Source organism: Macaca nemestrina, chromosome X (assembly GCF_043159975.1).
Source record: "Macaca nemestrina isolate mMacNem1 chromosome X, mMacNem.hap1, whole genome shotgun sequence".
In the NCBI taxonomy this organism is placed as follows: Eukaryota; Metazoa; Chordata; class Mammalia; order Primates; family Cercopithecidae; genus Macaca; species Macaca nemestrina.
In genome coordinates, this window is record NC_092145.1 from 35767157 (window position 1) to 35789977 (window position 22821).

The window sequence follows — 22821 nt, forward strand, 5'->3', positions numbered from 1 at the left end:
GCAACTAGAGCGAGACTCTGTCTCAAAAAATAATAATAATAAATAATAATAAAGGGGAAATGCAAGCTTGAGGGAAGAGAGGGAAGGTATGGTCACATTATTGAATCCACATGTTGCAAGAGAAAAAGAGCAGGTAGGGGAATCAATTACGTATCCCTCTCCTACTCATTAAATCAGCACTTTACATAAGATAAAGTAAACATAGAGTAGCTACAGGTGAAGATATTTAACCTGTTATTTGTAGCTGTCTGCTCAGGAACAAAAGGAAAGGCAGCTTCTTGCATGACTCAGCTTTCAGTTTAATTTTTTTTCCTTTTGGCAGAGTGAATTGGGGTCCCAAGTTTTTATTTACCTTTCACAGCTTTCAAAGATGTCTTTTATGAATCAAAGATGAAAGAAATATAGTGCTTATCAGCTTACACTCAGGAACAATTTAACATTTTTCTTTCTCAGTTCCCTTGCCTATAAAATGGGGTTAATAACAACGCCTACAGAATAGGGGTTTTATGGGGATCAAACCAGATAATTCACATGAAGACCAAGAACAATGCCTGCTACATCATAATCTCGCTCTATAATGATTAGATAGCCTTTCTTTCTTTTTTTTTTTTTTTTTTTTTTGAGATGGAGTTTTGCTCTTGTTGCCCAGGCTGGAGTGCAGTGGCACTATCTCGGCTCACTGCAACCTCTGCCTCCCAGGTTCAAGTGATTCTCCTGCCTCAGCCTCCTGAGTAGCTGGGATTATAGGTGCCCGCCACCACGCCCAGCTAATTTTTGTATTTTTTTGTGGGGACGGGTTTTTGCTATGTTTCCCAGGCTGGTCTTGAACTCCTGAGTTCAAGGGATCCGCCAGCCCCAGCCTCCCAAAGTGCCGGGATTACAGGTGCGAGCTACCACACCGGGCCAGGATTTTTTTTTCCCCCTTGTTTTGTTTTCATTTTTCTTTTGGTTGGGGGAGGGGAGAGATGGGGTCTCACTGTCACCTAGGCTGGAGTGCAGTGGTGCGATTATGGCTCACTGCAGCCTCCACCTCCTGGACTCAAGTGATCCTCCCGCCTCAGCCTCCCAAGTAGCAGAGACCACAGGCACACACCACCACGGTCAGCTAATTTTTTGTAGAGGCTAGGTCTCACTATGTTACCCAGGTTGGTCTCGAACTCCTGACCTCAAGCGATCCTCCTGCCTCAGCCTCCCAAAGTGCTAGGATTACAGGGGTAAGCCACCCCAACGGGCTGGGAGTAGGATTCCTTATTGCCCAGAGGAGGCAAAATGCTTTCATGGAGGGAACCTGGAGAGATTTCCCAGCAGATTAGAAAGGCTCCTTCTTTGAAGCAGAAGCTTAACTTCTGTGTCCAGAACTTTACCTCTTACCCGCGGCCAAGCCCCTTACTGAAATGCACAAATTTTGGTTTCCAGGGCTCTATAGGTCGAGAGGTCTTTTGAATCCTCACGCAGCGCGGAGGACAGGTTCTTCCACACTACTCCCTGCTCAGATGCTAGTGCAGGTATGAGTGGAGAAAATGGCTTGCAAGCCGCGATGGAAGGGAGAGCTGGGAGGAGCAGGTGGGGCAGAGCAGGAGAAGCTGGCTAGAGGCTTGCCAAGCTCAGCCCCTCCCTCCTCGGGAAGAAAACAGACTTGGCTGCTTGGGAAGCCGTAACTCCCACCCGACTCCCCACACCCCGCGCCACACCCCCGCCACGGGCCTCTGGAAGCATCCGGACTACGGGGGGGCAGGGAGGCGGCGCCGGCTGCCGGCTGGCGCGTGGTCCAGCGATGCGCCCGCGTTGTTCTGAAAGAACGTGGAGACTGCACCAAGACGCGCCGCCCCAATAACAAAAATGAGCCGAGCGTGGCAGCGCACTTCTGTGGTCTCAGGTACTTGCGAGGCTGAGATGGACGATCACTTGAGCCCGGGAGGTCGAGGCTACAGTGAGCCATGATCGTACCACCGCATTACAGCCTGGGCGACAGAGCCAGAGCCTGATGCAGGCCTGGCCACGTGGAGTGCGTCCTCTCCGTTCCCCAGTAGCCGATGGGCGGGGCGGGTCGCAAGTACACTGACCTACTGCCCTGGGCTTTCCGAGGCTGCCGGGAGCTAGACAGACCGCCAGGGGGCGAGAGGGCCAGCGCCTCCCTAGTCCTGCCTGTGGGGAGTGGAGGGGAGGGGGGAATTTGTATCAAGGATGTCGTGCTCATTAGAGAGAACTGCTTTGGAGAGCCTTGCAGATCCACACACTCTACTCTTTTTTTTTTTTTTTTTTTTTTTAGTTGGAGTCTCACTGTGTCGCCCGGGCTGGGGTGCAGTGGCGTGATCTCGGCTCACTGCAACCTCCGCCTCCCGGGTTCAAGCGATTCTCTTGTCTCAGCCTCCCAACCGCACTCAGCTAATTTTTGTATTTTCAGTAGAGACGGGATTTCACTATGTTTGTCAAATTGGTCTCGAACTCCTGACCACAAGTGATCCGCCCGCCTCAGCCTCCCAAAGTGCTGGGATTACAGGCATGAGCCATCGCACCTGGCCCACACTCTCTTAGCTGCTTCTTTTTTCTTCTTCTTTCTTCTTTCTCCTTCCCCTTCTTTTTTTTTTTTTTTTTTTTTTTTTTTTTTTTTTTTTTTTGAGACAGAGTCTTATTCTTGTCGCCCAGGCTGGAGTGCAATGACACGATCCTGGCTCACTGCAACCTCCCCCTCCCGGGTTCAAGCGATTTTCCTACTTCAGCCTCCCGAGTAGCTGGGATTACAGGCACGCACCACCACACCCTGCTAATTTTTGTATTTTTAGTAGAGACAGGGTTTCGCCATGTTGGCCAGGCTGATCTCGAACTCCCGTCCTCAACTGATCTGCCCACCTTAGCCTCCCAAAGTGCTGGGATTACAGGTGTGAGCCACCGCACCTGGCCTAGTTTCTTCTTGAACTGAAGAAAATCCAGGGAGATGCCCTAGGCAGGGGTAGTCTACATCACAGGACAAGGAAGAGAGGACAGAGCCCTCTCTTGGGACTCCACACCCTGGGCCTTGAATTATACTCTTTTCCACCTATGCCTCATTTTCATTCCCTCTCAGTTTCTTTCCTCTCCTCCCCTTATACTCTCATGCTCACCCTTTCACCCCTTCCCTTATTTTTTCCCCTTCTTTCTCTTCTACCAATCTCTAGCAAGGCTGATGCCACTTAGCCACAAACCTAAGCTAAACGCTGACATTCTCTGCTTGTCAAATGAACCCAGTTGGCCACCATGTATCTTTTAAGGGACTGTAAAGTGCGCAGGTGGCAGGAATTGTGAGAAGTAAAACTGACTTAAGACGAGGTTCCCACCCTCGATGCACTTACAATGTAGTTGGGAAGACAAAGTGTGTTCACATGAAAAAATAGCAAGTAAGTCAAAGCAGGGGACAATGAAATGCTTTCTTACCCAAAACATGAGGCATGTTGGATTTGGGCAGGTTCTGTTACCAGTAGAGGGTCTTTACTGCAAATTGTCCAGGTTCTTGGCGTTTTGAACAAAGAATTGGACGAAACGCACAGCAAAGCCAGGAAAGAAAGAAGCAAGGAAAGCAGAGATTTATTGAAAGTGAAAGTATACTCCACAGTGTGAGAACGGGCGGAGCAGTGGCTGAAGGGCCCTGATACACAATCTTCTGGGGTCCAAATACCCGCTAGAGGTTTACCATTGGTCACTTGGTGTTCACCCCTATGTTCATGAAGTTGCAGCCCACAATCAGAGCCTGAAGTGAAGTTACAAAGGTCACACTCCTATGCAAACATCTTATTGGTTGTGAAAAGCAGCCAATCAGAGGCTAGAGTGAAGTTACAAAGTTGCCCTTCTATACAAGCGAAGACTTGGCCCCCAATCCGTCTGATTGGTTAGGATAGCAACCAATCAGAGGTTGAAGTGAAGTTACAAAGTTACACTCCTATGCAAACGTCTGATTGGTTGCAAAAAGCAACCAATCAGAGGTACTTTCAATTTCCCGTCTGCTTTTTTCAACCAATCAGAGGTAGTTCCCATCTGCCACACAGAAAGGTGGGGGTTTGCAAGGGGAGCAACCTCTGGTTCTTTTGTTACTTAGGCGTGGAAAGTTAGGGCTTTCCTTTCAATTTAGTTATAGGAAGTCAGCATGAAATGGCCTTAGGTTCCCTGCCTCCAAACCCTATTCACCTGCCTCAGTTCTAAGCAAGTGACTTTGCTTCACGTCTCAAAGGCCACCAGACTGCCCTAGTGGGAGTGAAGAAAGAGGGAGGAGGTGGTAGGAAACCAGGGCCTTTCCCAAGCAGAGGGCCATCCTCTAACAGTAAAGGCCACAGACCTGAGTACTGTGGTAGTCAGGCCTAGGTGGGTGGGTCCTTGAGAGTCATGATGTCACAAAAACCTCTCAGAATATCCTGGCCATCCTTGAGCATGAGTACCTCATTGAATAGTGCCTCCCTCAGAACAAAAGTACTATGGCAAAACTGTTCCTGATGGCTGGATTAAAAAACATTTTTTTATTATACTTTAAGTTCTAGGGTACATGTGCACAACAAGCAGGTTTGTTACATATGTGTACATGTGCCATGTTGGTGTGCTGCACCCATTAACTCGTCATTTACATTAGGTATATCTCCTAATGCTATTCCTCCCCCTCCCCCCCACCCCATGACAGGCCCCCGTGTGTGATGTTCCCCACCCTGTGTCCAAGTGTTATCATTGTTCAATTCCCACCTATGAGTGAGAACATGCGGTGTTCGGTTTTCTGTCCTTGTGGTAGTTTGCTCAGAATGATGGTTTCCAGCTTCATCCATGTCCCTACAAAGGACATGAAGTCATCTTCTTTTATGGCCGCATAGTATTCCATGGTGTATATGTGCCACATTTTCTTAATCCAGTCTATCATTGATGGACATTTGGGTTGGTTCCAAGTCTTTGCTATTGTGAATAGTGCCGCAATAAACATTCGTGTGCATGTGTCTTTATAGCAGCATGATTTATAATCCGATGGCTGGATTTTTGATAGTGATGTCTTGAGGTTGAGATCCACGGTCATAACTAGAGTGGGCTGCTCTTATAGGCACTGTATGAAAACTCCAGGGTTTCCCTAGAGACCAGACCAACCCCACCCCAAATACTAAGTTCTTAGATGTAAGAGAGAAGAGGAAGCTTCTGGTAGCCGGGGTGACTTCTGGCCTCTAAAAACGAAGTTTATTAGGCTTAGAGGGAAAAATCTATCTGCTGAATGAAACACTCCCCAGCAACATGGCAGGTGGTACAGAGCGGATAGGCACAGTATACCAGAGAAACTCTGTTTTTTTGTTTGGTTGGGTTTTTTTGTTTTGTCTTGTTTGTTTTGTTTTTTGAGATAGAGTCTCACTCTTGTTGCCCAGGCTGGAGTGCAATGGCATGATCTCAGCTCACCACAATCTCCGCCTCCCAAGTTCAAGCGATTCTCCTGCCTCAGCCTACCGAGTAGCTGGGATTACAGGCATGCACCACCATGCCTGGGCTAATTGTGTATTTTTAGTAGAGACAGGGTTTCTCCATGTTGGTCAGGCTGGTCTCGAACTCCTGACCTCAGGTGATCCGCCTGCCTCGGCCTCTCAAAGTGCTGGGATTACAGGCGTGAGCTGCCGCGCCTGGCCACCAAAGAAACTCTTAACCACATGGAAAATATCTTTGTTTTCTTGGGGCAGTAATGCTCAGTGTTCCCAGTGTTCTCCCTACCTTCTTTCTGTTGCCTTTGGGATTATAGTTATTTGGGGTCATAATTCAAATTGCATGGTTGTTTATAAATTTTATTGCCTGACCACTCTCCAGCCCAAATATAATAATTGGTCTCTCCATGTTTGCTAGAACTGAGGAAGGCACCTAGCAAGAACCAAAACAACAGATGATACCAAATGTGTTCAAACTAATAAAGCAAGAGTTACTTGAGTTTATACAAGTAATATCTGCTGGGCCATTTTCTCAGTGGTGCCCTGTAAAGAACAATTATGTGTCTAATGGTGAATCAAGATTTGTGGAAATCCTAAAAGCAATTATTTGGATTTTTGTTGCAGAAGAGTCTTTGGGGTTGGACGAAGGAGTATTACAGACAACAGCATAAGACATATAGGGTACAGAAATATGCCAAAAAACTTAACAATTAAAGATTATGTAAACATAACATAGGATTTATTCTTTATAGGAATTTTTTTCTCTGCCTTTTATCAAAACTGCATCAAAATGTGACAATTGGCCATATGCGGTGGCTCACATTAGTAACCCTAGCACTTTGGGAGGCCGAGACGGATTGATCACTTGAGGTCAGGAGTTCAAGACCAGCTTGGCCAACATGGTGAAACCCCGTCTCTACTAAAAATACAAAATTAGCCAGGCGTGGTTGGGTGCCTGTAATCCCAGCTACTTGGAGGCTGAGGCAGGAGAATCACTTGAACCCAGGAGGCGGAAGTTGCAGTGAGCCAAGCACTCCACCACTCATGCCATTGCACTCCAGCCAGGGTGACAGAGTGAGATTCCATCTCAAAAAAAAAAAAAAGGAATATTCTAGAGTATTCAAACCTCAGAGATAAAATATTTGGTCCGGAGGGTATGGATGAGGTGACAGAGGGAGCATTACACAAGCACACACAGACCCAAACCAATAAGCTGAATGACAGTCTTTCGATATCTAAAATCCACATCTATACACTTGGTATAGAAAAAAAAAAAAAAAAAAAACCCTAAAATTGTACCATGAGCCTTGTTTCCCACAGAAGTACAGGAGAATAATTTCTCAGTTCACAGAAGTATCAGAGTGATATGGAATCTTGAAAACCAACTGATGTTTAACTCTCATCCTCCATCCCTTACCCTCAACCAGAAGCTTCTTGGTAAGAATGGTCAGCTTCAGTCCTAAGTCCATTCAGCACCTTCCCTTAGAGCAGAGCAAGTAGCAAGAGTTTAGAGGGGTAACTAGGCACTCAGTTCTCACAGTGGCATGAAACTGCGTTTTTAGCTCTGCTTTCAGAAAACACCTTCCAAACAGTTAGTGTCTTCATCAAAGTTCCTACTGTCTGTTGTCCTTGCAGTGCTCTGAGATTCCCTAGCTGTGACCACTCTAACAGGGGACCAAAGACCTGGCCTGAGGGTCCTCCCAACATCACTTTTGTGTAAGTGCCTGAGAGATTTGGGGGTCGGCTGGAGAGCTGTTAAAGGGGTACTCAAAATGCAGCAATGGTCCATTCCACATGCACAAGGCTGTACACTTACAAACTACTTCACATACATGATTTTGTGAGATCTTCTCAGCTACCCAGGGATGCATGCAGAGCACATACTGTCCTCACTTGAGAGACGGGAGAACTGAAGCTAAGATCGGTGATGTGACCAACCAAAGGCCATACAATCCACAGGTGGTGCAGCTTCCTGACGTGAAGTTACTCCCAACATTCTGTGTTGCCACATCTTATATCATCTATTTGGAAAAGAAACATTTGTTCTGTGCCTTCTCAAGCTGAGGCACATTACTGAGAGTACACTGGGAGGCCGGGCATGGTGGCTTATGCCTGTAATCCCAGCACTTTGAGAGGCCGAGGCAGGTGGATCACCTGAAGTCAGGAGTTTGAGACCAGCCTGGCCAAGTAGATTTGTATCTACTAAAAATACAAAAAATTAGCTGAGTGTGGTGGCACATGACCATAATACCAACTATTTGGGAGGCTGAGGCAGGAGAACTGCTTGAACCCCGGGGGTGGAGGTTGCAGTGAGCCGAGACTGCGCCATTGCACTCCAGCCTGAGCAACAAGGGCAAAATTCCATCTCAAAAAAAAAAAAGAAAAGAAAAGAAAGAAAGAAAAAGAGTACATTAGGATACTTCCTTGGAAAAACAAACGCCTCCAGGGAAAGGATATGGTTCAAGTTTACAGATGCCCGAACAGAGATCTGAATCAAAAAAAGAACCAGGAGAGGGAGGGAGAAGGGAAATTGCTCCCATACGTTTCCGAATAATTAGGAATGTTTAAAACTTTTTTCTCTCTGTAACTTTTTTTTTTTTTTTTTTTTTGAGAGGGAGTCTCACTCTGTCACCCAGGCTGGAGTGCAGTGGCGCCATCTCAGTTCACTGCAACCTCTGCCTCCTGGGTTCAAGTAGTTCTTGTGCTGCAACCTCTCTAGTAGCTGGGATTACAGGTGCCTGCCACAAGGCCCAACAATTTTTGATTTATTTATTTGTTTGTTTGTGAGACAGAGTCTCCCTCTGTCACCCAGGATGGAGTGCAGTGGCTTGATCTCGGCTCACTGCAACCTTCACCTCCCAGCTTCAAGTGATTCTCCTGCCTCAGCCTCCCAAGTAGCTGGGATTACAGGTGCATGCCACCACACCCGGCTAATTTTTGTAATTTTTGGTGCAGATGGGGTTTCACCATGTTGGCCAGGGCCAGGCTGGTCTCGAACTCCTGACCTCAGGTGATCCGCCTGCCTCGACCTCTCAAAGTGCTGGGATTACAAGTGTGAGCCACCACGCCTAGCCTAATTTTTGTATTTTTAGTAGAGATGAGGTTTCACCATGTTGGCCAGGCTGGTCTCAAACTCCTGGCCTCAAGTGGTCCACCCACTTTGGCCTCCCAAAGTGCTGGGATTACAGGTTTGAACCACTGTGCCTGGACTCTTTAATACTTTTTTCAAAACAGATAAGGAGTTTTGCTGTTGCCCAGGCTGGTCTTGAACTCTTGGGCTCAAGCAGTTCTCCTGTCTCAACCACCCAAAGTGCTGGGATTACAAGTGTGAGCCACTGTGCCCAGGCAGAATTTTTTAAAAAATACTTCCTACTGTGTTCCTTAATGGAGACCCTGCTACTGTTTTCAGAGTTTCTCAACCTTGGCACTATTGACACTTAAGGCTACCGGAAACTGTCACGTGGGACTGTCCTGTACAACTTAGGATGTTTAGAAGCATCTCTGGCTTCTACCCACTAGATGTCAGCAACACCTCCCGACCCATACCTCCTGTTGCCTCAAGGAATAATGTCTGCAAAGGTTGCAATACGCCCTGGGAGGCAAACTCACCCAGCTGAGAACCACTGCTTTAAACCCACCCTGTGCAGAGCAGCCAGGCAGATGTGCACAAGTCGCATCACGCTCCTGCTTCCTGCCAGACTCCCCAGTCGCCCTCAGGAGGAATTCCAACACCCAGTGGTACACATTCACGTTCTGGCCCCTGCCAACCTCTCTAGTCCCTCTCTTCTGCCTCGCACTCTTTGCTCTACAGAACTGCTTGTAGAGTTTCCCACATAGCCATGCTATTTGTGTCCCCACCCTCATGCTGTTCTCTCTGCTTGGAATGTCCTCCCCTCAGTTGTTTGTCTCATAAATCCTATCCAGCCTTCCAGACAGCTTAGTGTAGACATCCTCTGGAAACGTATCCCTAAGCTCTTTCCTTTCCCCTCAACCCAAGGCTGGGTTGCCCCACCTCTGCGCTCCCACAGCACCTTCTGCAAACTTCTGTCACAGCACTTATCCTTCACATAATTGTCTGTCACTCCCACTGACTAAGTTCCCGCAGAGCAGTTCTGTGTCACATTCATTTATTTTAAGTCGTTTTATTATTTGGTAGAGATGGAGTTTCACTATGTTGGCCAGGCTGGTCTCGAACTCCTGGCCTCGTGATCTGCCCACCTCAGCCTCCCAAAGTGTTGGGATTACAGGTGTGAACCACTGCACCCGGCCTGTGGTGTCATATTCAAATCTGAGGTACAGCACCTGGCATGTAGCATTTAGTCAATCAGTGTTTAGTGAAGTAAGCCACAAAGAACAATACACTAGGTTGGGAGTCAAAACATCAGGATTCTAGTCCCAGCTCTGCCACTGGCTAAATGATCATTTGGTTCCCAAACAAAAGGTAGCACCATTCTCTTCCTCTTCCTTCTGAATATGTATGGCTTCCTCTATCTTTTTTCAGTCCTTTCCTATTGACTACTTTATTTGACCCTACAAGTAACAACCTGGTAGATGTAATTTCAAACAAGAACCATTCTTCCAAACTTCCAAAGAAGTTAATAGTATGTGTCAGACACTACCATTGCAAACAAGACAGAAGAGCCCGTCTGTATTTGTATGTGCATAAAGAAACCCTATTGGCCAGGTGTGGTCGGCTCATACCTGGCCGAGGCTGGCGGATCTCTCGAGCCCAGGAGTTCGAAACCAGCCTGGGCAATATGGCAAAACCATGTCTCTACGAAAAATACAATTAGCCAGCTGTGGAGTAAGCGCTCGTGGTCCCAGCTACTCAGGAGGCTGAAGTGGGAGGATCACTTGAGCCCAGGAAGCAGTGGTTGCAGTGACCTAAGATCTCGCCACTGCACTCCAGCCTGGGTGACAGAGTGAGACCCTGTCTCAAAAAAAGAGAAAAAGAAAGAAAAAGAAACACTATTGAGCATTTTTGGTTTGGGTTTAATAAAAAGGGATTTTTTTTTTTTTTTTGAGCCACCACACCAGGTCAAAAAGGATTATTTTTAAAGTAAAAAGAAACCCACGCCAGACGCAGTGGCTCACACCTGTAATCCTAGCACTTTGGGAGGCCAAGGCAGGTGGATCACCTGAGGTCTGGAGTTCGAGTTCATGGCCAACATGGTGAAACCCCGTATCTATTAAAAATACAAAAACTAGCTGGGCGTGGTGACAGGCACCTGTAATCCCAGCTACTCAGGAGGCTGACGCAGGAGAATCACTTGAACCCAGGAGGCAGAGGTTGCCAGTGAGCCGAGATCACGCCACTGCACTCCAGCCTGGGTGACAAGAGTGAAAACACCATCTCAAAAAAAATAAAGTAAAAAGAAACCCTTTGGGGTGGTGTGACAATTGACAGGTGCTGGGCAGGGGATTAGAGCAACTATTTTCACTGCATACCTCATATTGTTGGATTTAGAGCTAGATGAATATAACATCTATTTTTTAAAAACTTAATGATAGTAAATAAAACTGAGCAAATGGGATTGTTTCCTAAGCAGCATTTTAACAGGCCTTAAAAACTGGTGACAGATGGATCTGAGATCAGCAGCTGTACCACATCAGTTAGAGCTGCTGTAAGAAAACCCTTCTAAATTGCACTTGCAAAAAAAAAAAGAAAGAAAAGAAATCTAGACTACACACCACCGTTAAATCTTCTATCTTCAAAGTGCTTTAATCTGGCTCACCCCCTAGCAGTAGAGTACAAAAATAAAGCTCAATTTCACAGCAGACGCTAAAAAAAGGGCAGTGAAGAATATGGACTCTAACCGTGAACCTGACCAACTCCACCTGTTATTTTGTAGCCCCTCACTATACAGCTGTGCAATTGTGACAGACATCTAAGGACATAAAAATTTAGGAGATGATCCCTGCCCACAGGCAAAATGGAAAAATAGCAGACCTAAAAATCAATAAAAGTAATAATAAATCAGTCATGTTTTCAACACATCTGTATCCACAACTCCCTATGTGTACTACCTGTCCTCTTTCGTACTTTCGAGGGATAGTTTTTTTTTTTTTTTTGAGACAGAGTTTCGCTCTGTCGCCCAGGCTGGAGTGCGGTGGCGCAATCTTGGCTCACTGCAACCTCTGCCTCCTAGGTTCAAGCAGTTCTCCTGCCTCAGCCTCCAGAGTAGCTGGGATTACAGGCATGTGCCACCACGCCCAGCTAATTTTGTATTTTTAGTAGGGACGGGGTTTCTCTATGTTGATCCCTCACGTCTTGAACTCCCGATGTCAGGTGATCCACCCGCCTCGGCCTCCCAAAGTGCTGGGATTACAGGTGTGAGCCACCGCCTGGCCAGGGATAGTTCTTCTAACAGTCAATTACCCAAGGCCTGTGAAGCACTAAATGATAATACAGGTTGTATTAGATTTGTAATCATGACCAGGCTTTCCTTATACAGTAAAAAGTAAAGGTCATTGCCGATCAAGGGATGGCACAATCTAGCCACCACTGTAAGTTTAACCGCCACTTCCTTCTATAAGCTCCGCCCTATAAAATGAGATCAATGGCAATCACACAGCGCAGATGTGTTCAGATCAAATGTTTAACTGGATAAGCGATGAAAAGCAACTTAGTATTCTCACCTGGAAGTGTCATCTGTGGTATTGCTTTATACACCTGGAGTTATCACCATCTTTAGTTCTATCTTTTCAGATCTTCATCTTTGGTTACCTTTAACGTTGAACATGCATCTCTATTTCAAGTGCTCAGTACACTCTCATTTTAATAAACCAAATGATTGCTGTTGCTGTATACTAAAATGAAAATTAACTTAAGCATATACTATTTGTTAGATACTATACATAATGCATGAAGATTGAAGGTGCAATCTGTTTTAAACATGTCCCAGCTGGGTTTTTTTTTTTTTTTTTTTTTTTTGGAGACAGTGTCTCACTTTGTCACCCAGGCTGGGGTGCAGTGGCACAATCTCAGCTCACGGTAACCTCTGCCTCCCGGGTTCAAACCATTCTCCTGTCTCACACCGCGACTGTGCCCAACCTGGAATTATTTTCTTACACCCCTCTCAGCTCAAACCTAACCAACTGGAATTTTAAACATTGTAGGATCCACTCAGAAAAGGAACTAGAAAAAAAACACTTTTTCTTTTTTTTTTTTTTTTTTTTTTTTTGAGACGGAGTCTCGCTCTGTAGCCCAGGCTGGAGTGCAGTGGCCGGATCTCAGCTCACTGCAAGCTCCGCCTCCCGGGTTCACGCCATTCTCCGGCCTCAGCCTCCCGAGTAGCTGGGACTACAGGCGCCCGCCACCTCGCCCGGCTAGTTTTTTGTATTTCTTAGTAGAGACGGGGTTTCACCGTGTTATCCAGGATGGTCTCGATCTCCTGACCTCGTGATCCACCCGTCTCGGCCTCCCAAAGTGCTGGGATTACAGGCTTGAGCCACCGTGCCCGGCCAAAAAAACACTTTTTCTGTATTCCCCTAGTCATCTCTGAAGAAACTATGTTTGTAAAATTTACTAGTGTCAGCCGGGCGCAATGCTCACACCTGTAATCAAAGCACTTTGGGATGCCAAGGCGGGTGGATCACTTGAGGTCAGGAATTCAAGACCAGCCTGGCCAACGTGGTGAAACCCCATCTCTACTAAAAACATAAAAGCTGGCCAGGCACGGTGGCTCACACCTGTAATCCCAGCACTTTGAGAGGCTGAGGCAGGTGGATCATAGGGTCAGGAGTTCAAGACCAGCCTGACCAACATGGTGAAACCCCGTCTCTACTAAAAATACAAAAATTAGCCAGATGCAGTGGCAGGTGCCTGTAATCCCAGCTACTCAGGAGGCTGAGGCAGGAGAATCACTTGAACTTGGGAGGCGGAGATTGCAATGAGCCAAGATTGAGCCACTGCACTCCAGCCTGGGCAAGAGAGCAAGTCTGTCTAAAAAATAAATAAATAAAGTTAAATAAATAAAGTTAAATAAATAAAGTTAAATATACTAGTGTCTACTACAGTAGTAGCAACTACAATTTATGAAGTATTAGGTGCTAGGCACAGAGACAGATGCTTGATGTACATTATGGATGTACATTACGTCTATACAAGCCTCACAATTGCCTTCCAGTTTTTTTCAGTGATAAAGATTACATTGGGTAGATTGCTTGATTTTGTGTAACATATTTAAAAAAAAAGAAATGCATTTTTTTCATTTTATTTTTATTAAGCACTACATAACACATTGCATGTTACATAATACACTGTATAACCTTCTAGCAGGGGTAGATGGCCATAACTGAGTTATTTTTTTCATCAATCAGGAAAATGCTTCCTTAATCAATGTTCTCCAAACCCTGAAAAACAGTTTAAAAAGGAGAATGTGACAAGTCTGTTCCCATCAAAGACATGCCATGTACTTTTATTTCCAGTGTCACTAAATGGCATTCTGTTATTAAAAAGAATGCTTCCACATCCCACATTTCTCTAACTGCAATAATACATTGGATTAAATTTTATAATCACTAAAGAATAACCTGTAATGAATTCTAGTTTTCATTTGCTGACAGCAGCATATTGCTTTATATGAAACAAACCTTCCCCCACCCCCAATCAGAACTACAGTCAAGCAACTCTTTACCACCTGGATCCTTTTTTTTTTTTTTTTTTTGAGATGGAGTCTCGCTCCCGTCACACAGGCTGGAGTGCAGTGACGCGATCTCGCCTCACTGCAACCTCCACCTCCCGGGTTCAAGTGATTCTCCTTCCTCAGCCTCCCAAGTAGCTGGGATTAAAGGCGTGCGCCACCATGCCCAGATGATTTTTGTATTTTTAGTAGAGAAGGGGTTTCGCCATGTTGGCCAGGCTGATCTCGAACTCCTGACCTCAGGTGATCCACCTGCCTCGGCCTCCCAAAGTGCTAGGATTACAGGCGTGAGTCACTGTGCCCAGCCTCCACCTGGATCCTTTTACAAAGCACCTCAGTGAGTCAGAGGACAAGCTAAAATCTGTTTTAAAAAATAACAGCCAACATGAGGTAGATACTATTATTCTCATTCCTTTTTTTTTTTTTTTTACAAATGAGGAAATGGAGGCTCAGAGAGGTTAAAAGTCACCTGCTTAAGTCCATAAGGAATTAGCAGAGCCAGAATTCAAGTCCAGGGACCCCAACTCCAGAACCCTTCTCCAACAAGCACTACACTATCTATTCAAAATACCTACTGGATCTCACTAAGTTGACAACCAAATACTTCAGAAGCTATAAATTAAAAGATGAGGCTGGGCACGGTGGCTCACGCCTGTAACCCTAGCACTCTGGCAGGCCGAGGCAGGTGGATCACGAGGTCAGGAGTTCAAGACCAGCTTGGCCAAGATGGTGAAACCCCGTCTCTACTAAAAGTACAAAAATTACAGCGTGCCTGTAATCCCAGCTACTCGGGAGGCTGAGGCAGGAGAATCGCTTGAACCTGGCGAGCGGAGCTTGCAGTGTGCCGAGCTCGTGCCACTGCACTCCAGCCTGGGCAACAGAGCAAGACTTCATCTCAAAAAAAAAAAAAAAAAGACTAATCAGTGATGACACTTCTTCTAGGTATTAAAAGGTATTAAACAACATAGTCCAGGTATCTGCTTTACTATTACAGGAAGAACTGCCTTAAGAGAAGTTAAAATTGCATCTTCTTGGAGCCATCTCTTAGAAATCCTAATTCTGCCTCACATGCCAGGTGATTCTGATGGTTATTCTTGGACCATACTTTGAGAAATATGGCTCCAGATAAGTAGATATCTATTACCATGTGCATTAGATTAGATTCTCAACTACCCCTCCACTGAGAGGTGTATCACCCGGGTTGAGTCCCTATAATATTATTTAATCACTCTGACCCTTGTCTATAAAATGGAAATACTATTTACTTAGGTTTGCTGTGAGGAATAAATGAGCAAGGAGAAAATATTAAAAAGTAAACATTTTGGCCGGGCGCGGTGGCTCACGCCTGTAATCCCAGCACTTTGGGAGGCCGAGGCGGGCGGATCACCAGGTCAGGAGATTGAGACCATCCTGGCTAACACAGTAAACCCCGTCTCTACCAAAAATACAAAAAATTAGCCGGGCGTGGTGCTGCGCGCCTGTAGTCCCAGCTACTCCGAGGCTGAGGCAGGAGAATGGCGTGAACCTGGGAGGCAGAGCTTGCAGTGAGCCGAGATCGCACCACTGCACTCCAGCGTGGGTGACAAAGCAAGACTCCGTCTCAAAAAAAAAAAAAGTAAACATTTTAAAAGAATTATGAGAATGAACTACTCCTACAAAATATAAAAACATACTATTAGGGCCAGGAATAGGGGCTCACACCTGTAATCCTAACACTTTGAGAGGCTGAGGTGGGTGGATCACTTGAGGTCAGGAGTTAGGAAACCAGCCTGACCAATATGGTGAAACTCTGTCTCTACCAAAAAATACAAAAAAAAAAAAAAAAAGGCCGGGCGCGGTGGCTCAAGCCTGTAATCCCAGCACTTTGGGAGGCCGAGACGGGCGGATCACGAGGTCAGGAGATCGAGAACATCCTGGCTAACACCGTGAAACCCCGTCTCTACTAAAAATACAAAAAACTAGCCGGGCGAGGTGGCGGGCGCCTGTAGTCCCAGCTACTCCGGAGGCTGAGGCAGGAGAATGGCGTAAACCCGGGAGGCGGAGCTTGCAGTGAGCTGAGATCCGGCCACTGCACTCCAGCCCGGGCTACAGAGCAAGACTCCGTCTCAAAAAAAAAAAAAAAAAAAAAAAGCTGGGCATGGTGGCGGGTGCCTGTAATCCCAGCTACTCAGGAGGCTGAGGCACAAGAATCGCTTGAACCTGGCAGGTGGGGGTTGCAGTGAGCCAAGATTGCACCACTGCACTCCAGACTGGGTGACAGAGTGAGACCTTGTCTCAAAAAAAAAAAAGAAAAAAAAAACATACCATTAGGTCGAACCTTATGAAAATGCTACTGCTTGATCGTTTTTGACCTACAAAAATGGCAATGCCATAACTGAATCAAATATAAAAGTATAGTAATTCTTTAAATGAGGTATTGTGGCAGGAATAGGCAGACCTAGAGTACAGAAAAGCACATCTGTGAAACAGGCCCATGTGTATATGGAAATTTAGTATACCAGAGTGGTATTACAAATAAAAATGAACTGGGTGTTTGGTGGGGTTTTTTTTTTTTGAAACAGGCTCTCATTCTCTCACCCAGGCTGGAGTGCAGTGGTACGATCCTACCACACTGCAGCCTCGAACCCCTGGGCTCAGGCTATCCTCCTGCCTCAGCCTTCTGAGTAGCTAGGACTACTAAATTGTTCTATAAATGGGTAATTGCGATAACTAGCTACCTCTTGAAAAAAAGTAAAGTTAATCCTCCCTTCACATTATACTCCAAAATGACCTGTAGATGGGACCAAATAACTAATTTTTTTTAAAGAAACTAACAATATTAGGAGAAATTATTTTTTAAAACTATTTTTATGAGCCAGGTATAGTGGCACACCTGTAGTCCCAGCTCCTCTGAAGGCTGAGGCAAGATCACTTGAGCCTATGAGTTTGAGGCCAGCCAGGGCAACACAGCAAGACTGTCTCTATTTTATTTTTTGAACGTATTTTTATAACCTTAGGTAGAAAAGGCCTTTGTATGGGAGACATAAAAACTCAGAATGCAGAGCAACAAAACATGATAAATTGAATATCAAAATTTAAAACTACCTGATGAAAAACATCATAAAGTGAAAAAGACAAACAGCAGACTGGGAAAAATGTTTGTCATATATAAAATAGACAAAAAATTAAAAGTCTAGAATATATAAAGAACTATAGATTGAAAAGAAAAAAGACAAAACAATAGAAGAGGCAAAGGATATAGGCAACAATCCACAGAATAAGAAATATATGACAGTAAGAAAAACTAAAAAAAATAAGAAACATAAAAGATTAAATATGTAAAAAGATGCCAACCTCACTAGTAGACAAGAAAATGCTAGTTATATATTAGCATTGTATGACCCTTGGCAAGGCATTACCAGAACCCACCTCAACCCTGGCAGAAGGCTGGCATCAGAGTGGCTTCTTACCTTTGACACATAGTGACGATTAACTCCAGAGATGCGCCTATCTCTTTCCATCAGATTCCAGTGATACCCAAAATGAGCAATCCTTTTTTCCTTCAAATAAGAGACAATTATTGTTGCAGTTTATAAAAGTGAGTGACCCAGTTGATGGATATTACAATTTTTAGAAGGGACATTCTAGAGAAATGGAATCATCATTCAAATAAAAATGCAAATTAGTAGTACAAGAACAGAATCTCCTAAATAAAATCAGACCACTACACTTTAGGATTAAGTTGGTGACCGTGACTTCTTACACTATTTTAACCAACATGATTTTTTTTTCCTTTTTAAAAAAAAGAAAAAAAAAAGAAGTATCTAGTTGTTGCCTTTTGGGACACTAAGAAACAACAGCTGTAGATCACACGTGGACAATCACAAATTCAAAAAGTAAATAAATTTATACTCTGTACTCTAGAGATGATGTGAAGGGCTAAGAGGGGAAAATGAATCCTGATGTAAAACACAAGACCTTGCAGTAAATTCCTAAACGCTTGCAAGAGAAAGTGGGGAATAAAAAAGTCAAGGGTGGCCGGGAGCGGCGGCTCACGCCTGTAATCCCAGCACTTTGGGAGGTCAAGGCGGGTGGATCACCTGAGGTCAGAAGTTCGAGACCAGCCTCGCCAACATGATGAAACCCCATCTCTACCAAAATAAATAAATAAATAGCCGGGCGTGGTCCCGGCTACTCAGGAAGGTGAGGCAGGAAAATCTCTCTCTCTTTTTTTTTTTTTTTTTGAGACGGAGTTTCGCCCTTGTTGCCCAGGCTGGAGTGCAGTGTCGCGATCTCGGCTCACTGCAACCTCCGCCTCCTGGGTTCAAGCGATTCTCCTGCCTCAGCCTCCCGAGTAGCTGGGATTACAGGCATGCGCCACCACGCCCCACTAATTTTGTATTTTTAGTAGAGATGGGGTTTCCCCATGTTGGTCAGGCTGGTATCGAACTCCCGACCTCAGGTGATCCGCCCGCCTCGGTCTCCCAAAGTGCTGGGATTACAGGCGTGAGCCACCGCGCCCAGCCAGGAGAATCTCTTGAACCCGGAAGGCGGAGGTTGCAGTGAGGGATTCTCAGGCTTGAGCCACCTCTTCTAATCTACCTTTCCGGCCCCCGCGTCGCTACTCTGCCCTAAGGCCCACTTTGATACACCCAGAAACGCTGTTTTTCACCAGAGCAGGATGTGGTTTCTACCGCGCTTCGTTTCGCAAGCCTCGGCTTCTAGGCAACCGGAAGAAAGTAGAGGGCCGGCCTCGGGGAGAGGGTCCGCAGGCTGACGGCCTCTCTGCCCACCATCCTTTTCAGAAATCAGCCAGTGGAGTCAGCCCCCGGGCCCAGGAAGCCGCCTTACCTTGCCCCCGTTAGTGAACCTCTGGATGTACGCAGTAGCCAGTCCTGGAATAAACAAGCACACGCCCATGGCGGCGAGTCCGGGGAGAATCTCGAACCACATCTCTGCCCCGTTATCTAGGCCAAAACCCTACTTCTGGGTCCTTGAAAGGTGACCGGGCTTCGGCTCCCTTCCCAGTAAGCCCCGCGGCCGCCCGCGAGCGGGGCGGTGCCACGTACGGCTCCGGAGGAAGCGACGGGATCTGCCAGGGCTCAAGAGAGGCTGGCGCTCGCGCTCTCGCAGTTCTCTTCCGTCAGTGTCTTTTGCTTCGATTCCCGGCGGAGCGCGCGACGTGGAGTAACGCGCAGAGGCCAAGTGCAACCCAGGCAGCGACGGCCGTTTCGGAGCTCGGGACTCTAAAATGGCAGAGCAGTTTTCTCCAGGGAAGACGGCGGATCAGGTGTGCACCTTCCTTTTCAAAAAGCCTGGGCGGAAAGGGGCTGCTGGACGCAGAAAGCGCCCGGCCTGCGACCCAGAGCCCGGAGACAGCGGCAGCAGTAGCGACGAAGGCTGCACTGTGGTTCGACCGGAAAAGAAGCGGGCGACTCACAATCCAATGATACAGAAGACTCGTGACAGTGGTAAACAGAAGGCAGCTTACGGCGACTTGAGCAGCGAGGAGGAGGAGGAAAATGAGCCCGAGAGTCTCGGCGTGGTTTATAAATCCACCCGCTCGGCGAAACCCGTGGGACCAGAGGATATGGGGGCGACAGCTGTCTATGAGCTGGACACAGAGAAAGAGCGCGATGCACAAGCCATCTTTGAGCGCAGCCAGAAGATCCAGGAGGAGCTGAGGGGCAAGGAGGATGACAAGATCTATCGGGGAATCAACAATTATCAGAAATACATGAAGCCCAAGGATACGTCTATGGGCAATGCCTCTTCCGGGATGGTGAGGAAGGGCCCCATCCGAGCGCCCGAGCATCTACGTGCCACCGTGCGCTGGGATTACCAGCCCGACATCTGTAAGGACTACAAAGAGACTGGCTTCTGCGGCTTCGGAGACAGCTGCAAATTCCTCCATGACCGTTCAGATTACAAGCATGGGTGGCAGATCGAACGTGAGCTTGATGAGGGTCGCTATGGTGTCTATGAGGATGAAAACTATGAAGTGGGAAGCGATGATGAGGAAATACCATTCAAGTGTTTCATCTGTCGCCAGAGCTTCCAAAACCCAGTTGTCACCAAGTGCAGGCATTATTTCTGCGAGAGCTGTGCACTGCAGCATTTCCGCACCACCCCGCGCTGCTATGTCTGTGACCAGCAGACCAATGGCGTCTTCAATCCAGCGAAAGAATTGATTGCTAAACTAGAGAAGCATCGAGCTACAGGAGAGGGTGGTGGTGCTTCCGACTTGCCAGAAGACCCCGATGAGGATCCAATTCCCGTTACTTAGCTGTCTGATAATTCTTAAATTTAAAAAATAAATATTTTGTTCTTTTGGAAGTCTTAATTCGTGTCCTTCCTTTGTAGAGACAGTGACAGGGAAGGCGGGTGGTGAAGTAGGGTCCTGGATTAAAAACCTCAAGGTAGGTATAATCAGGATTTTTAGCCCTAGGATAACCATTTGCCTGTGTTTCTTTTCAGAACACTTTGGCATCAATTATAGGGGTGGGAGTAGTTTGAGAAAAGAGCTATAATTTGCTTGAAGTAGCCAAAGCTATGACGAAAGTAAGAACTCTGAGCCTGTTTATCATATCACATTTCTGTATCACTTAATAGTTTACAAAGTCATGCATTCTTTCTCTTGGGAGCCTGTACTACAAAATATACCGGAGCCAAGGTGTTGGGGAGAGGGGTTGCGTTTGGGGAATTGGTAGCTAGTACCACAGGCTTCACATATGGGAAATGTTCCTTGCTGTCTGGGTTATTTATTTATTTATTTATTTATTTATTTTTGAGACGGAGTCTCGCTCTGTTGTCCAGGCTGGAGTGCAATGGCGCGATCTCAGCTCACTGCAACCTCCGCCTCCCGGGTTCAAGCGATTCCCCTGCCTCAGCCTCCCGCGTAGCTGAGACTACAGGCGCTTGCCACCACGCCCAGCTAATTTTTTGTATTTTTAGTAGAGATGGGGTTTCACCATATTAGCCAGGATGGTCTCCATCGCCTGAACTCGTGATCCGCCCACCTCGGCATCCGCCCACCTAGGCCTCCCAAAGTGCTGGGATCACAGGCGTGAGCCACCGCACCCGGCTCCCTTGCTGTCTTGGAAGCAGCTATAGTTAACCCCCTCTTCCATGGATGATAAAAGTATCTGTGCTCAGCTATCCAAGTGTGATAGACACTAGCCTCATGTGACTGTTGAGTACTTGAAATGTGGCTGACCACTGTATTGGACATTGCTATTGTAGACTGAACTTGTGAACCTGCAAAGGGCAAAAACATAGTATTTTATCATCCGTTACCTGAAACTATCTGTGTTCTCACAGTCTCTGTAATAGTGTTGATCACACCTTATTAAAATTAGTGGATGTACCTGTCTTTCCAACTGGTTTATGAACTCGGTGACTAGCCTAGTGCTTGGCATATAATAAGCACTTAATAAATAAGCCTGGAGAGGTTTAAAAAGGGAGATTGGGGCCAAAGCCTTGAATCCAAGCTGAGGAGCACTGACTGTATTCTGTAGGCAGTGGGGGAGATAGCAGAGGTTTGGGAAGAGAACACAATCAGACGGGGTTTTTTGTTTGTTTTAGTGTTACTGTGGTTGCGGCTATAGGATGGATCACAAGGGAGATGGAAGACAAGAGGCAGGGAGGCCAGTTAGGCCAAATGATTAGTAAATTTTTATTGATATGGCTAGAATTTGGGCTAATCCCAAGAAACAGATGCAAGAATAAATTCTGGGTTAGTGGTTTTTATTCACATTCATTAATCCGTTTAAAGACATCTTTTTTTTTTTTTTTTTTTTTTTTTTTTAAGACAGCGTCTTGCTCTGTCATCCAGGCTGGAGTGCAGTGGTGCAATCTCGGCTCATTGCAACCTCTGCCTCCCAGGTTCAAGCGATTCTCCTGCCTCAGCCTCCTGAGTAGCTGGGACTACAGAAGTGCATCACCACACCCAGATAATTTTTGTATTTTTAGTAGAGACAGGGTTTCACCATATTGGTCAGGCTGGTCTTGAACTCCTGACGTCGTGATCCGCCGGCCTCGGCCTCCCAAAGTGCTGGGATTACATGCATGAGCCACCGCACCCAGCTTAAAGATATTATTTGAGTAGCTACTCTATCAGGCACTGTGCTTGGCATGGGGGATATTAGCAGTGAACAAGACAGACACAGCCCCTGCCCTCATGGAGCTGGACATTAAATAATGACTTTGTTTGTTTTTGAGACAGTCTCGCTGTGCCACCCAGGCTGGAGTGCAGTGGCATGATCTCAGCTCACTGTAACCTCCGCCTCCCAGGTTCAAGCAATTCTGCCTCAGCCTCCCGAGCTGATCTCGAACTCCTGACCTCATGTGATCCGCCTGCCTGGGCCTCCCAAAGTGCTGGGATTACAGGGGTGAGCCACCGCACCCTGCCTGTTTTGTTTCTTTTAATTTCAAATAGAATCTCCCTATGTTGCCCAAGCCCATCTCAAACTCCTGGCTTCAAGCAATCCTCCCACCTCAGCTTCCCAGCATGCTGGGATTACAGGTGTGAGCCACCATACCTGGCCTAGGAAAGCATTTTGAAAAGTGTCATGTCCTACACAAAACTTCAGATGAAAATGAAATAAATGAAGTGTCGTGGAGGCAAGGCACAGTGGCTCACGCCTGTAATCCCAGCACATTTAAAAGCTGAGATGGGAGGATCACTTGAGGCCAGGAGTTGGAGACCAGCCTGAGCAACATAGGGAAACCCCCGTCTCTATAAAAAAAAAAAGCAAAAATTTTAGCTAGGTGTGGTGATGTGCACCTGT

At 46.3% G+C, this 22821-nt stretch overlaps 2 protein-coding genes across 2 annotated transcripts; one reads left to right on the forward strand and one right to left on the reverse strand.

Moving 5' to 3' along the window:
* Positions 1 to 13608: 13608 nt before the first annotated feature.
* Positions 13609 to 19117, reverse strand: LOC105468400 (NADH:ubiquinone oxidoreductase subunit A1). The gene is made up of 3 exons (XM_011718533.2): positions 18884 to 19117; positions 17503 to 17592; positions 13609 to 13763 (listed from the first exon to the last, which is right to left on the reverse strand). Exons 1-3 carry the CDS (start codon positions 18983 to 18985, stop codon positions 13743 to 13745), a joined length of 213 nt encoding a protein of 70 aa, XP_011716835.1. The 5' UTR covers positions 18986 to 19117; the 3' UTR covers positions 13609 to 13742.
* A 28-nt stretch (positions 19118 to 19145) lies between these two features.
* Positions 19146 to 20368, forward strand: LOC105468401 (ring finger protein 113A). Its single transcript, XM_011718534.3, has one exon. The coding sequence runs from the start codon at positions 19284 to 19286 to the stop codon at positions 20316 to 20318; it is 1035 nt and encodes a 344-aa protein (XP_011716836.1). The 5' UTR covers positions 19146 to 19283; the 3' UTR covers positions 20319 to 20368.
* The last annotated feature ends 2453 nt before the right edge of the window (positions 20369 to 22821 follow it).

Coding starts and splice junctions, on each gene's coding strand:
- LOC105468400 (XM_011718533.2), bottom strand. CDS start 18,985: ATGTGGTTCGAGATTCTCCCCGGACTCGCCGCCATGGGCGTGTGCTTG. Junction 17,593..18,883: donor GGTTCACTAACGGGGGCAAG/GTAAGGCGGCTT, acceptor TCTTATTTGAAG/GAAAAAAGGATTGCTCATTT. Junction 13,764..17,502: donor ATCGTCACTATGTGTCAAAG/GTAAGAAGCCAC, acceptor ACTGTTTTTCAG/GGTTTGGAGAACATTGATTA.
- LOC105468401 (XM_011718534.3), top strand. CDS start 19,284: ATGGCAGAGCAGTTTTCTCCAGGGAAGACGGCGGATCAGGTGTGCACC.